The sequence below is a fragment of the Tinamus guttatus genome, unplaced genomic scaffold (genome assembly GCF_059628265.1).
Source record: "Tinamus guttatus ecotype Peru unplaced genomic scaffold, ASM5962826v1 Tinamus_guttatus_pri_ptg000048l, whole genome shotgun sequence".
Classification (NCBI taxonomy): Eukaryota; Metazoa; Chordata; class Aves; order Tinamiformes; family Tinamidae; genus Tinamus; species Tinamus guttatus.
Window position 1 is genome coordinate 7,739,813 of NW_028288582.1, and position 16,670 is coordinate 7,756,482.

The window sequence follows — 16,670 nt, forward strand, 5'->3', positions numbered from 1 at the left end:
CATTATACAGCTGTTTGACTTTGGGCCAAAGAACAGGATTTTTCCGAATTAAGAGCAAGTTTTGCATAATTGGAATTTGTGGAAGATCTGTCAGCATCTTCCACTCATCTAGGGAAAGTTTTATACTATTTCTCCCCCCTTTCTCTCACCTTTTCCAGACTTGAGGGAAACTGACTAGCACTCAGCACATGTAAAAATACCTCTGAACTTCCTGAAACTTTTGCTTTGCACAAACCCTGCCTCTGCAGGAGAGCTTAGAGGCATCCAAAACACTGACAGAAAAAAAATCATAAAGCATTTTTATACAGTTATCCTGACCTCCTCAAAGTAATATAATATACTTCCATTTCCTGGTTTACATACCTCTGGAAGCAGCTCAGGTAATTGTCTTAGATCTGCATACTGACAAAATTTAGACGATTTATTGGTACTCAGTTCAATAATGTGGACAACATATAAGAATGAACTTGACACCAATTTCACATTTGTCACAGTTTTAATGCTGAAGCTACTCATACCTCAGCACAACAGAGCATTTGCATCAAGCTAGCTGCATACCTAAACGCAGCTAACATACTCCTGAAGTTGCAGCCAGCTGTGGCTACAGCCACACAGCATAGTCCACTTTAACACCAAAACTTCCACGCCTACCTCTGTTTTACATCCCATGTTGCTTTTCCCGAAACAAATTCATCACATAGTCATCCAGGGGTCCTACCCAGAGGTTTTTTCTAACATGATTCCTCCTCTAACACCAGAAGTCCACCTATGTCTCATGGCATTTTCAGGTGGAGTTGCTACCTTGTCAAGCAAAGAAAGTCAAAATAATTTCTAATATTTTCCTGAAGTTGATAAAGCAGTAGCATCGTACTAAATACACACATTAAAGATTTCTCATTTTAAGTTTGCACTATCTCTCCAAAATTCACCACCTCATTACCAGGGTCTTAGAAGCTTCTCACTGCCCTCCTGTAAATTCACAGCAAGAGAATCAGGATAGACCTAAGAGCACTCAAGTTGCTCCTCCAGGAACCCTAAACAAAACACAGACCAAACTCACTGCCAAAAAGGCACTAATACAGGAATGGCTTTGTTGTGTGTGTGCTCATAGGAATACGAGTCCTTCACAGAGCTAACAGGACATGACGATGCAGGAAGAACATAACACCCCATAAACACAGTCACCGGACAGTTTTAGGCAGAATCTCAGCTACTGTAACCAACAATGTTACTGGACAATTTTTACCTTTTTATTCTTGTCTGCACTCCTAAGCTATTCAGGAAATGAAGAGAGTTTGCTCTGCTAAGTTAGTTTAAAAAGAAAAAAAGAAAAAAAAAAAAAACACACTTTTCCTCCAACTTTACAGTAAATGCTGTCTTTTCCTAGCCCTAGTGATTCACCCTCACCAACATGAGCAACCAGAATTTTATACATATTATGACACATAAAAGACACTTAATATTATAGTTGTCTCTGGTTCCAGTTAAGACACTTCCCTATTTCTGCTGGGAAGTCTCATTTGATGCATCTTAGAACTGCATTCAGCAGCTTCAGCACAAACAGGCTCAGCTTGTAACCAACATTAGGGCCCACTCCTCCTCCTCTCCGAAAAGTTTCCAGGCTGAAGTAAGAACTACCCAAATACACGCTTTCCCAATAAAGTTTCACCTCACCTATTATTCCGATATCAGCTTGTTTTTCTGTATAAACTGATCATGAACAGGGAGGGCTTCCAAACTCATTAGGAGAATTTTGTGATTCTGTACATGATCTTGCTTCTTTTCCCAACAATGAAAACATTAAGCATTTCTAAAAACATTCCTAGAAGAAGAGCTCAACTATAAGTCCTTCTTCAGCAGCTGTCACAATTGCTGTAGTCAGCAAGATAAATAAAAATAAAAAAGAAAATGGAAACTGTTTTGATTCTCTCTCATTTTAGAGCAGAATGAGTTTGAGGTACTAGACCTCCCTCATGTAAAATATCTACTGTACACATCTACCCGAGCACTGACAACATATTTGGCAATTTTCTCTAAATTTGCCAGTTTGGCAAACATGTGGTGTTTGAACACTTTATTAATAACATATAAACTGTCTACTAAGATATTAATGCAGAGGGGACCTTCAATAGTCACACAGGGGATTTTTAAACTAAGTGACAATGATTCCGATTCTCACTTACTGCCAGAGCATTAGACTAGAAAGGCTGAGTACCTGAACTTGCTTGTATCAAAGGCATTATACATTAATACTTCTGCTCAGAGTACTATGCAGAGAGAGGGTGCTATATTGAAGAGAAGGAAATAAAAACACACAGGAATCTACCTTTCTCAGATTTTGAAAGCTAAAACTGAAAGAAACTAAGCAGATTTCCTCCCCATTTTACAGTTACAAACAAAAACCATTACAGACACAGATAAATCTCTCTAATCCCTTTTCATGTACTCAGCACTACCTTTTTTTCAAACACTAGCACTGCTGCATGCTTTGCCTCTACCTAAATATGACCAAGCAAAAGCCTAAAGAAAATATGCACCTGCTTTACAGGCAGAGAGCTTTTAGGAGTAATATTCACTGTTAAAAACATGGTGAATTAAAAAGGAATTCACTTCAGAATAGCAGAGAAAATGACTGAATATCTGCATGTGTTGAATGGAATTCATGCTGTAACACTCCTTATGGACTATCCCCATATAGAGATCTATCACCTTTCATACAGTTTGGAACACACTGAAATGTATTCTAGCCTCTTCCCTTTTGAGGAACTGGGAGAATTAAATGTACTGTAACAATTACATCTTCCTCTGACTACATCATAATTAAATTCTGCAAGGTTCACTTAAGATTTATGCTTAGCTAACTATAACCCTTTGGAAAGGGGTTACAGTCTAGCAGGTTTTAACAGCTTCACACCTCTACAGCGAAATTGTAAGTTACCTTTCTCACCACCTTCTTGCTCGTTACCCTCCAATGGCTCTTTCCACTTTCTCTCACTCCAACAGTCTAATCACAGTTGTCCACATCTACAATCAGTCCTTCCTCACTTACTTTTAATGCTGAATGAGGCAAAACATGGAGGAGCTTAACAAAAGTAAAAGACACTAGGTGTAAGAAGCAAATCAAGGAAAATAGGTATGGAAATCTCAAGTGGATTCCTACTAAAACAACATATGCTGGTGCTCAGTCAGTTCACTGGCTCAGCTGGGACACTTGTTAAGCACTTAGCTTAACAAGTTTCACTGGGAAATCGTTTAAATTGGCTCATCTCTAAGGAAAACTGCTTAGAAAAGTACAGCTATTAAAGGTGACATTCAAATTGGAGAAGGCAGACTTCTACTTAAGATGCTCTCCCCACAAACAAAACAAAAACCATGGAGCAACATGAAAAACTGTATCATTTAATGATGGTGTCATCTCTGACTTGTCCATCTCCTCCACATGAGCTACCTGACCGGCTTGGCCACTGCTCCAGACCACCTTCAAAACCTCCTCCAAGTCATTACTTTCACTGCAGCTCTAAAACATTAATATAATATTCTCAGAGAAGCAAAATAAATGCAGAGTAATAATATATGCACAATTATCAGCATCAGCATACTACATATGTACCGTTCTTTGAGATAGACTGTGTATACATATAGATTGACAACTTGCGGGAGACAGAATAGCTATTTTTGCTGTTTCATTCAAGTGATCACACACCCATATCAAAGTTTTCTTAAAACATTTTACACAAAATTATGTTGAAAGACTGTAAGACTGTAAGACCACGGTAGCTTCACAGCTGAAGCTGTTCAAATTGCATCTTTTCTGACTACAAAAACACCAGGATACAAGAACACCCAAAAGTTGTTGGCCTAAAAGTGTGTTTTGCAGAAGGAAGAAAAGCAGTCCCTTGACAACCCACTGAGCTCCATTTTAACAGACAGGCTTGAAGCAGAACATCCCTCTCTAAGGGCATTCACAAGAATAAAAAAATAAATAAAAGAAAAAAAGAAAACACCCCTGAGACTTCACACACAACAAAATTAGTTAAGAAAAAAGAAAAATCAGTTTAGTTCATTACGACATAATGATTAGTTGATTTTCTTGAAATTTTTACGTTATCATATGTCTGTAGTTGCTTACAGTCAACAAGTAGAAGTGTAAATTCATACTGAGTACTGGCATGTTCATTATAACTCCATTATACTGAATAACATCCAGATAAATCATAAGGAGTGTTTCCCCCACTGCCCCTTTCTGCATGCAAGGGAAAGAAAAGCTTTTTTTAAAAAAATGAAAAGAATAAAAATAACACGAGGTCAGAATTATCTGTTGCTATAACAAACCAGTGTTTTATTCCAACAGAGTGAATTCACTACTTCTATGAAAAAAATTATCTGTTGCAAAAAAAGCAGACTGAATAATAGTACCCTGCGTTGCATTGTTGCTATAGAAACTTATTTCACCGTAGGAGTAATTGTTAATCAATTTATATTTCTTTCCTTGCACAGCTCAGAGTCAAATATAACATAATGGGTCTATCCAGAAAGTCAGAATTGTCTTTTCTGTCTACCGTAGTATTTTGTAAATTACACAAGAATGCTAGATGTTTCTGATACAGTATTTTTATTAAACCAATAACTTCATCATGTTACAGCATGTTAACAAAAATCATACTAGAACGAAGACCTTTTGTACTAAAAATAAGCTGTATTCCAAGAGCTCCAGAACGGTTTTGCCTAAGTTATGTGAATAAGCTATCTACCAAATACATCGCTTAGGCTCCAGCACCAAAATTAGACCCATTAATTTATGCTTTTTTTTTATGATCATATTTGGAAAAAAGACAGATATAAAACATATTTGCCTTAACTCTTGTCCTAATGCTGTTAATTTGTAATGCATCTTCCTTCTGTGTCTGAAGATATTTCACAACAACCGAACTGTAAGACAGAAAGGGTTACAGAACAAGTGCTTTGTACAGAAGAAAAACAGGAGCACAGACTACTTGCAAGCAAATACTGAGAACCAAAGCCCTGACACAGATACACTGCAACAAACCCAGACTTATCCCAGGTCCTGTGCATGTGAGACTGCAGGAATTGCCTACTTTGCAAACCAGAAACCTGTTTTATTACGTTACAGAAAAAAAGATAGTACACTTCCTAACTTCAAAACAAGTTTTCCAACAGCGTTACTTTTAAATAAGCAATGTGTAGATCCTTTAAGGAACAGTAAGAGCTGACAGTTTCACTGGCAGAGATACTATGTGAAGAAAATGCTTTCGACCACTATTAATCACTTCCTTAGAGACTGATCATTAAAGGACTAAAAATGTTTAATTTACCAAATGATGACATGATGGTGCCTCTTTCCTCACTCTGATTTTTGTCTGAAGTGTAAGGGGCAGTGCTCAAACTATCTGTGGTCACTTCCTGACCAGCCTGCAGGCAGCTGTCTTGGTGACTCAATAGCTGCCCACTTTTCAAGCAATTTGCTGAAGGTCCTGGCAGAAACCTCTGCTAGAGCAGGGAACTGAAGGCAGCTGGGCTAGTAACAGAGCACAGACCTGCTCTTAAATCATCCTGCCCATTGATGCTGGCATAATACTACTACCCATATTAGGATTTTGATATTGTGGCCAAAAATAATCACAGTTTTAACCAGCATCAGTAGATCAGCAGATTTTCCAAATCTACATTTTCCTTTCTGTCAACTTGCACTGGAGATGTCCAACTTGTAGGACACTGACTAATCAGAGATGATGCAAAAGAGGGAGGGGGTCCCAATAACTGAGGAGAAAAAAAAAAAAAAAAAAAAAAAAAACACAACCCTGTGGCAAAAGGAGTTCTAGCATCAGTACTCTGAGAAGCCAAGTCTTATGATCTGACCAGCCTGCCCCTTTGACTTGCTCTTTACAGCAAAGTCTCAATCAGTTTAGGACTAACAACATGATATTCACACCAACCAGAACAGTGTAGGCCAACTCCTGTTGCACCAAGAGTTAACTTGCTCAGAGAGACAAAAAGGCAACCAACAAGCAGTGCTACAGAGCAGCCCAGAGTCAGAGCACGCCTCTAGACCACCTGCCGCAGCTTAATGGACAACATGCACATTGCTGTTAATCTCTAACTCTGAGAAAAAGCGTGAATCATCTTAAGCCTGAAGGCAGCTTTGCTAAAGGGACTTCTGTACGAGTTGTCCAGAACAGCTACCTCCCCCATCTCTCTGCTCTAGCATGTACCCGTGCTTAACATCACGCTTCAGTCTAGCGCATTAACTTGGACAAAGCAGCTGCATCTTGGCTAAAATATGAACTAGGCTCAAGCAGTTCATCTATAGATTCATCTATAGGTACAGAATGCAAATAGCTTCAACTGCAATAAAAACATCTTAAAACTCCAAAGGTGTTTGCTCCCTGTACAGGACTTGAAGCCACAAGTTATTCTGTACCAGGGAACAGAGCTTCACTGCTCAAAGCAAAAAAGGAAGGCAAACCTTATGGGACAAACTGATGAATTTAACTGGATAGCTTTATTTGGGAAAAGGATGGAGCAGGAGATACTTAACAATGGCAGCAAAATTCCTCCCAGAACCTCCTGTTGAGATACATAGCCAATGCTATTAAATAGTAATAGCTCCCTAGATTTTCAGCCAACCCAAGCATCTCTTCTGCAGATTCCACCCTGCATTTCCGCAAGGCTGAATAAATACTTCACACTGGACATGCACATGATTTTTTTTTGTTTTGTTAAATCTGATTTAGATATAAACAATGGAATAATAATTTGATACATACTGAGATAAAAATGACACTGTAGCTATAATACACATAAGGAATACTGCATTCTAGAGCATTCTTGGTATCAAGCTTGTGGTTTTGCATGACCATGCAAATAATCCTGCCCTCATAAATCTCTTTTTAATGATAGACCCTTTTGATGAAAACTCGAAAGTGTAAGCAGCTACCTACTGATTGTCTCTCCCATTTAAAAGTTTCAAAAATAGTACTTGTTAATTCAGCAGGGGTTCCAGGAATATTTTCATCTGAAAATAATGAAAATAAAATCTGGAAACACACCCAAGTGTTTACCACATAAATCCTATTGGGGGGAAAAAGAGGAGGGAATATGAAGGAAAAGGTAGGTTAGTCATATAGCTTCACAATGTGAAGTTGTATTAAAGTCGAATTTAGAGGCAAGATAAACCATTAAATTATGCAAATCCAAATATCTAAACTTAAAACTGATGAACATGACAATTTCATTGCACATATATATTTTTTGCAGTGAAACTGCAGACAGTAACTAAGAAAAAAACAAAAAGAAAACAAGCAATAAAGAACAGGAGACCAGACAAATACTTTAAAACAAGAACCGTGAAAACTTAGTTTTAATTATAACCTCAAGCTTGTACCACAGTGATGTTCCAACATCCATCTCAAATATACATTGGACTTGCACGGCTGCTGAAAGAGTCTTATTTACAAAAAAATACAACAAAAAAATCTTTAGAAGTAAACTGTCACAGTGAAAAAATATAACAAGGCTAAGACATGCAAAATTATGTATTTGTTACTAGCATGGTTACATCTGTAAATCAGAAAGAGAAGACATTTACGTTATTCATATTTACTGAGTTATACTTGTGACTGTGCAGGCTAGAACGTCCTTAAGACGTCATTACAACAGTTTATTCCAAAGACTCTTGTGGATTTTTAACAGACAGTTTCAATATATGTTGGCATCCACTCTGTGTCCTGCTCTCCCTGCTTCCTCTTCCCGCTCCTGAGAGGGAGTACTGAAGCCATAAACCAGAGTGCTCTGAAAAGTTGCACGTGATACCACTCTCCTGACAAAGTCTTTGGAAACTTCCAGCACAGAGGAATCATAATTACATTTTCTGTTCTTAAGAGACTGGGGATATTGAAGTTTGTTCAAAACATTCAACACTCATGCATTTTTTCTCCTTACTCCAGGGCATTTAAGTTGAAGTTCTCGCTTAGCCCAGCATTTAGTATAATGCAGCATTTCACATACTCTAGGTGCACAAAAATCAGACTTTATTAAAACAAGAGCTGCTCAATACAGCTGCTTTCCAATCCCATGCTGATTTAACAGCATAGGTTCTAAATAAAATAAAATAAAAATAAAACATATTCTTTCTTTGACCTTTATAGCTACCTGAGGGCTTTATTATTAACTCATGAAATTAAAGACCAATTAAAATTAGCAGGCCAAAAACGAAATCAGTAGAGATTTGTCATTCAAAGCCCTTTTGAAGGGCTTTACTGAATAAAGAAAGAGCAGGATTCAAGCATCAAGTTATGATTCTGTCATATAAAAGATGCAGTGACCAGTGGTCCTGCCCAAAGACCACAAGGCTACAGTGAAATTGCAACTGTCTCTTAAGCAGAGGCCAAAGTAAGCAAAACCAACCGCTTCGTTTTTGTTATAGAGGATAAGAAACACGAGGATAAGAGGGACTGCAAATTAATTTGAACTTAGAGGTAGCATGAGGCTAAAGAGGAAAAAGACACCTTACACTTCTTAGAAAGACAACATTGCTTCAACTTGGAGCTTGTTACATTTAATGTTACTGTTTCATTTCTTTGATCTTTCTAGGAGAGGAAGGCATTAATAGGATGAAAAGCCTTGGCTCTTCCTGACCATTTTTAAATAGCAGTTTGTCCAAATGGGTCAACTTACAGTCAGGGTGGTTTGACCGTGACTGATCTTTGGATACGCATCATTCCAAAGGATGTACTACAGTTGGTCGCATTTATTCAGAGAACTACAATAATATGTCAAAGGCGTTAAATTTTATTTTACAACGTCAAAAACAATAGTTATGGCCTGTTATCCTCCCAGAGACAGGTCTAGTAACATCTAAACAGTGTCTGAAACATCTTCAATAAGTTTTGCAGATTGTCAGATGTCAGAGCATAGTACAAGCTCCTTGCTATTCTACAACCCTTTTGTAAATATTACAACAAAGCTGGCCCAGAAAACTCACTACAGACACAGAAAGGGTTGTGCCACATAAACAGCCATTATTTGCATCTGTGAAACATTATGACTAGAATTTTGCCAGTTTGCAGAGAACAAGCTTCACAATCAATGGCTTTATAATCAATTCCACCAACTGACTTCATGAGGGAAATATTACAACAAAATACAACAAATATAGTTTAATGCAAAAATAACAATGAAAAATTCTACTAGCAGTGACACAAAAAAAAAAAAAAAAACTAAAAAAAACTAGTACATACAAAATACTGCCTATCAGTTTCTGATTTGGCCAGCATAGCTTGGTATTCTTTCTGAAACATGCTGGCCAAGCAGACAGCCATGGTACATAAGACACCAGAGCTTCAAGGGATGCTCTGCAATAACTCACTGAAGTCACACAGTTGCAGCCCAGACTTGAAGTACAGGCTAGAAAAGGCAAAAAGCACTAAAGTCTAATGCCAGCATCCTCAAATCAAGAAGTAGTTGCCCCCAAAACAAACATCATCTAAGCTTCATCATATTATCTTCAACAATAAGTTATCTGGCATCTTTATTATTTTTAAACAGCATTTTATTCTTCAGTTTCTCAAGCCAGCCATAGTTCTGCTATATCAGCCTCATGACAAAAAGTTAAACTCTTAAGTTTTAATTGCTGTAATTTTTCACCATTTATTTTGGAATTGTTATTGAATGAAAGGAGTTACAAAAAGATCCTTCTGTAAATTCTACAGGGGCAGTTTGTAATAGGTCATGGCAGAGACCCCCTATCTGCATCACAGAACTCAAGCTGTTTATCTATCTTGTAAAGACTTGAAACAAGTATCTAAGTCATGTTACCACTCAACATACTACTGGCAAATCAAACAGTATTCCTAATAAACTGGAATAATAAAATAAGTATCATCCCTTTATCCCTTTTAAGAGGGGCAAAATAAGTTTACAGATTGTCAAACCCAAGGTACCTGAACAAGTGAGCACTAGGCAAATAAATATACACAGAAAAAGACCATCTTCCCAGGTGCAGGAAAGTTTTGAAGTCTCTGCTACAGTACAAAACTGGCTATTTAGAAGTATGTCATCTCGTTGGCAACAACGCTGATGTTGAGTGTGGTATAAACAAATGTTCCAATGCAGAACACCTTATGGTGGAATTAGACAGTCAAATTAGTCAACGTTTCCTTGGTATCAAAAGTGCTGAAACCAATCAGTCTGCAAGCACTTAAATAGTAAAAGGGAAAACATACTTTAGGTGAATTTGCTAAAAATCAAGCATCAAAACAATCTGTCTTTTGACAAATAACTGGATTTAAGGAAAGAGTTCAGCAGAAAGTACAATGCCTTGGCATTAACAAGGTTTTTGTTAAATGATGTGACACGTCTACTAGTAACTATGGTTCTTAATTTTTATGAGAATTTTTGATAGCAGATGAGAATACATTTAAAATCAGCTAAGATTATCAATATTGGAAGAGTTATTTATAACATGCAGAACAGTCCTAGGGAAAAAAAAAAAAAAAAAAAACACAAATTTAACTGAATAGAATGCAATACAAATGCTACTTGCCAATTATATAAAAAAATAAAGGCACAGAAAATGGAGAAAAGTAGCAACATAATAGGAAACATCAAATGAGTCAACAATGGTAAGAAATCAAAAATGTCAACATTCTGCAATCTGTTAGCAAGAGGATGAGAACACAGACAAACCAGGCAATTATTCTCCTTTAGTCTACACTGAAGTCATGACAGAGGTACTATGTCTAGTTTAGGTGCTGCAAATGAAAATACAAGTTAATTGAAGCTAATATTGACTAGAGTAATCTAACATTAAAAGTGATGATCTGCAGAGAAAGCTTAGAAGAACTAGATTTCTTTGCATTAGGGAAATTGAGAGGACAAACAAGTTTTCAAATATGTAAAAGCATTAAAAAGAAAAGCAGCAACAGGCAACTATTCACTAAACCCACAGAAAGTAACAGCAAACATCTCACTCCTCCTCCCTGCCTTTGAGTTAGATACTAGGGAATCCACAGGAAAAAAAAAAAATCAAGCATCAAAACAAGTTATTTATGGACGCTGTAAAATTCTTGTTACTGCAGGTTTAAGAACTGTTCAAAATCACGTAAGTACACTTTATTGTGCTTCAGAGCAAGTGAATCTTTGAATATCTTTATAGATTTCAAAATTTTTATAGCTCATATACTCTACTGAAATGTGTGTCTTCTTTTTTGGGGCCTGCACAGCTTAGTGATCTCTAAACATAGAGAAATACAAACCCATCTCCCCATTATATCTTGAGAAAGCTCCCTGTTGCCTGCCTTACAGACTGCAGCTTCAGCCTAGTACTGCCTCTTGGTTCTCTTCCCAGCACAATATATTAAGCAGAGAGAAACGCCCCCCATTATCATCCTGTTGATATGTGCTCCTACATAAACAGCCTACACAGCCCTTCTCAACTAAGCAGCACCAAGCCAGACACACACACAAATAAATAGTTCAGAGAACTGTAAAGGAAGGAAACCTGTATGTCATCCGGATTTGCACTGATAACCAGGGATTGTCAGTTATGCTAACTCTTAAAACCTGAATTTCTCATCTACATATGTTTCTGCTACAATCCCATTACATCATACTATAATAACCATATAGTTAAAGAGCTGCTGCTTTAGTTGAGAAGAAAATAAATAATATATAAAAGGAAAAAAAAATTTTTTTTTTTGCTAGAAAGAGATTCCAAAACTGAAACAACCAGTGTTGGAAAAATCTGCCATGTGCTAACAAAGAGACAAGACAAGGAGAATTCAAATACAATGTAAAATGTGTAATACAGTACACTAAGTTAAGCTTACACATTCATATCTGCAATACATTCATGCTAAATAAAAACTAAGACTCTGTACTGTGCAATGCTACTGCTGTTAAGTACCAATACATATCAAAGTCACAGCTGAAAATTAATTTGTAGAGAAGCCTTTTCAATAAGCACAGAAAATGCACTGCTCAGTGTATACAAACTTTTTAAAAGCAAAATGCACCAGATTTCTAGCAGAAATGGAAACAGATTTACAATAATTAGCGTCAATAGCAATCTAGAAAGTTTCATTTTGTCAGTCAATCCTAAAGCAAGGAAAATTAGGCAGCCCTCTCCTTTTCAAGCCTAGTGAATAAAGTAATAAATCATTTTGTGAAGCTAGCTACAAACCAAATGCAAGTATACAGAGACTGTCTCATAAGCAAAAATCAAGTTACAGCCCTCATTCCTGATTTGACCCTGCAGGAAAAGGAATCCTCTCCAAAGCATCAGTATAGTTTGAGCAATAATTTCCTACGATTATCTTATACCCCTCCTCCATGAAATGTAAAGCCTTAAATCAAAGACAGAGGGAGAAAATAAATGGTTCTTCTATCACCCAAAAGTAAGATCAAGTCAACGATCCACAAAGAAGGTCTTTCTGAATCTGAATTGAGGCTCAAGTGGATGAAGATTTTATTTAGACAAGGTTTCATAAGGCAACTGGCTCTGACCACTCACTGATTGAAGCGGGCAGCCTTGCTCCCTTCCCCAAACCCTTTCTTTGCACTGACTCTCCTAAGGGAGACAGTTGGGCCCACCAAACAGAGAGAAAACCCACCCCGAACAACATCAGTGTTTTGCTGCTGGTTCAGCAAGCTGGACTGGCTCAACCAGAGGTTAAACAGCACCAAAGCCAGGGAGAGGGACTAAGAGCATGGCACCAAAAGGGCGCTACATTGCGAGACCATCATTTTCAGCTGTCACTAGATCAGCTCAGTTCATGGAAATCACCAGTTCTCCTTAACAAGAGATCATTGTACATGTCTAGCCTTAAAGCCAAACTTGCAGAGGAATGAAAGGGAAAGCCCAATAACATTCAGTGCTGTCCTGAACTACATGCTTAAGGAAAGTAACCACATCTCATTCTATTACAATTTAATTTTTCTTAACTATACATTCACTTCTCAGTGGATACAAATCAAAAGGCAGAAGTTTTTTTTTTTTTTTTTTTGGGGGGGGGCAGCGGGGAGGAAAAAAAAAAAAAGTTAAGCTGTGCAAGGAGAAAAAAAATCTCCTTCCTTCTGGGCTTTGAGGAAGATAACTTAATTGTGAAATAGTAACTTTAAAAAAAAAAAAAAGATGAAAAAAATTGTGAGAAAAGTACCTATTTGCTTTACAGAGCCTCTAAGGACAGACTGACATGCAGTCTAACACTCTTTTCTATCTCTTTTCTGAGCTATTATCAACATCTATCTGCATTACAAGCTCCCCACCACCCATCCTGGGAGCTAGAAATTACTTTTAATCCAAGTTTCTTGGAAGAAGGATCAAGGTTTAAGAACGATCCCTAGAAATGCTGATCCTTATACAGGTTTCATTTCCTAAATAAAACACATACACCATCAATCTAGGTAAAAGGACATTTTTTTATACAGCAAACAGAGCAGACACAGCGTATTTAGCATTCAACGGAAATAAAAAAGAATTAAGTTCAATTTCAGTGATTTTATCCTTTCAAGAAGTGTGTTTGACTTAGTATTCAGATTATTTACTCTTAAATAACATTCATGACTTAAACCTGACTCTTACTTGATGCATACTGATCTGCAATGGATTATTGATGCAAGAACTATATAGGTATCTAACAGATAACCCTCTTTAAAATACAATCTTCATGATTCTTTCACTCATTTTATTAAAAGTATAATATTTTATTACCAAGAATTAAAAAAAAAAACTGAAACCACAAGATATATACAACACATCTTCACTAACACCATCTTGTTGTTTAATAATTTAATAACTTAGCCAAAACAATGATATTTTAATCTTAAAGTAATTAGCAAGAAAAAAAGAGGTTTAGATAATTATAGATAATTATGAATTAACAGTTAAAACTGAACTGAAGTTATTAGTCAGCATCTATATACAGAGGATGACAGATTGGTCCGTCTTAAATTGAGAAAGCCTCCCACTCCCACAGAGAACGGTATTGGGAGAGTTTGATAGTTTGTCCTGTTTGTTATAGACTATTAATACAGGTAACAATAACACTCTTCTGATAACCACAAAAATGTAGCTTCTGGTTTTGAAAAACTCAAATATTCATATCAAAAGCTGTCAGCCTGTTTTCATGTCAACTTTCTACGTAGATAAAACACTGACTTCCAACTGAATAATTATAAAATAAATTCCCAAGAAACAAGTGTTCTAAGTTTAACACAGACTATATCCCCACTTCCAGTTAAATGATTTACTTTATACTTGTTTTTACTCATTTCATCTTTTTCTTTAGGCCCACTATACTAAAGTTATGTATTATATGTATAGAATATGCTGTAAGAGTTCACCAAAATAAAATCTATTCTGAATATGGCTTACCCTAAAAACAGAAAAACAATGCATTTAAGGCTGTAGCAGGTATGCCCAAAAGCTCACAATACAGCGCACCAGTATTTTCAACTACCACGTAACACAAAAATAGCTTCTAGCATCCCTCGTTAAAAAAAAAAAAAAAAAAAAAGCATTATAAAAATGTCTTTGAGCTTATTGTTTTAACTTGAAAAAGTTATTCAGTTCCCTATCTTCAATGCACTTCCAGGTTTTACATTTTTTATTCTTTGGAGTGTGGTGAGAGATGACTAAGACAACTGTTAAGAATCACATGTACAATTATAGACTACATGAGGGCCTGCTCAGTAATACAAACTAGAGAAATCTGCAGCTATTTTGTATGGAGGAAAAAAAAAAAAGAAATCCAAACATGGCAATAATTTAGGAGACAGATTTTTACAGATATTAAGTGCCACCCACAATATCTTGTAAGCATCAAAGATAGCAATTGCATATAAATAGCAATCACTGTTTGATACAAAGCGCTCATCAGGTAACCTACAACATAACTAGATTATTAAAATTCATTAAACTGTGAAACCAAAATCTGTAGACAGGTTGTTTTTTTTTTCCCTTATTTTCTTTTCCTCCCCACACATTTATACAAGCCACAGTCAACAGATACCCAGCCAGCCGTTATTCTTCAGACCGTGCTTACATTTTGTATAGGTGAAGGAGTGATGTGGGCACTAATTTAGGACTTAGCAGATCACATATAATTCCTTCCTTGTCTACAAGCTTCCTGCGTGACCTTGGGCACGTCACTAGCTCCCTGAGCCTTCATTGCTGTTGCATAGGGGGTTACAAGCAAGAAGGTTCTCACAGATACTCACATTATGTCAGCTGAGTCTCAAATATATAAAACAATATTGACTTTTCAAAACAGAAAGCTGACAATCACAATGTCTGTGTTTACATCTACTGAGTGATATGCACTCACAGTGCATGACAAACTCTGAATGCCCCACTAAACCCCATGAGAACAAGGGCCCTAGGAAACAACAGGTAAAAGAAGTTTGATTACAAATACAGTGCACCAATACATCAAATATACATACCGCTAGCCCTGCATCAAATATTAACATTTAGAGAGGTTGAATCAGTGTTTCTTCCCTGTAACAGCAACTTTCTATGCGTTAAATATCTGACATGTAAAACTCAGCTCATTACACTGCTCCCATTTAGAGACAACCCTAGAACCAGGCCACACCTCAGAGCCCCGATAAAGGCCTAAAATTAAAGTGAAGGCTGTTAACTACTGGGTCACAGCTGGGAAGATCGCCTCACCCTGCCATCCCGGGAGCAGGGATTTGACACCACCACAACCATTAGTGTGCAGCAGCCTCAGGCCTAAGGCAGCCGGCGAGCAGCCCGAGGCTGCCTTGCTGGTGCGAGGACAGCTCTCACTGCTGCTCGCCAAGAAGGGGCCGCGCAGCCAACCCGTCGAGGAGGCCCACCGTGTGGTGCTGACAACCGCGCCTGACGCAGCCCGTTAGCCCCGAGCCAGCCCTACGCGCGCAGCCTCCAGGCCAGGCCTCGCGCCCCCTCGCGAACCGCTACCCCAAGAGCCACCTGACCCGGCGACAGAGCAGCTCAAGCGGCAGCTACGGGCGGGCCCCGAGCGAGGCGCCGGCGGCGCCACGGCGAGGCCCGGTGGGGCCCGGGGCGCGGCGGCCCCGCGGGGCGGCCCCAGGCCCTGGGCCGAGGGGGGGCGGCCCCTCGCGGAGCGCCCCGCCGCCGCCGCCCCCTCCCGCGCGGCGGCCGAGCCGCGGTACCTTGCGGACCCCCTTGTAGATGTAGAAGTAGAGCTCCCGGCCCACATTGAAGCAGAGCCGGTCTCCGTTGCCGCTCTGGTCGTTGACGTTGACGAAGGAAACGCGCACCGGGTTGGAGCCCTGCGAGTTGAAGGGCACCCGGTTCGGCCGGCTGTACTCCGAGTGGCTCAGCAGCTTGTAGAGCCCCTCCCGGGTGGTGAACTGGGTCTTAATCTCGTTCATCTCCTTCCCTCCTCCCTCCGCCGCCATCTTGGAAAGGAGCATTCATCCTGCCCCAGTGCCCGGATGTGGCGGCACTGCGCACGCGCCGCCGCCGCCGGGGCTCGCGCGCCGCGCCGCGGGGGCGGCCACGCACGGGGCGGCGCGGGGAGGAGCCGCGACGCTTGTTTACTGCGCGCCTGCGCATGCGCCGCCCGGAGGGCGCGGGGCGGGGCCCGGCGCGGGAGGCGGGGCCTGGAGGGGAGGGCGGGGCGCGGGCCATGAGGGGGCGG

At 39.0% G+C, this 16,670-nt stretch overlaps 1 protein-coding gene across 3 annotated transcripts in view; it reads right to left on the minus strand.

Moving 5' to 3' along the window:
- The window catches only part of WDR20 (WD repeat domain 20), a 45,155-nt gene extending 28,686 nt beyond the window's left edge, over positions 1–16,469 (minus strand). For all 3 annotated transcript variants that reach the window (XR_015914390.1, XM_010215233.2, XM_010215234.2), the window contains exon 1: positions 16,180–16,469. Coding sequence is in view for 2 of the 3 variants with exons in the window: in XM_010215233.2 (XP_010213535.2) it covers positions 16,180–16,443 (264 nt within the window). In the remaining variant the exon portion in view is untranslated. The remainder of the gene's footprint in view (positions 1–16,179) is intronic.
- Between the last annotated feature and the right edge of the window lie 201 nt (positions 16,470–16,670).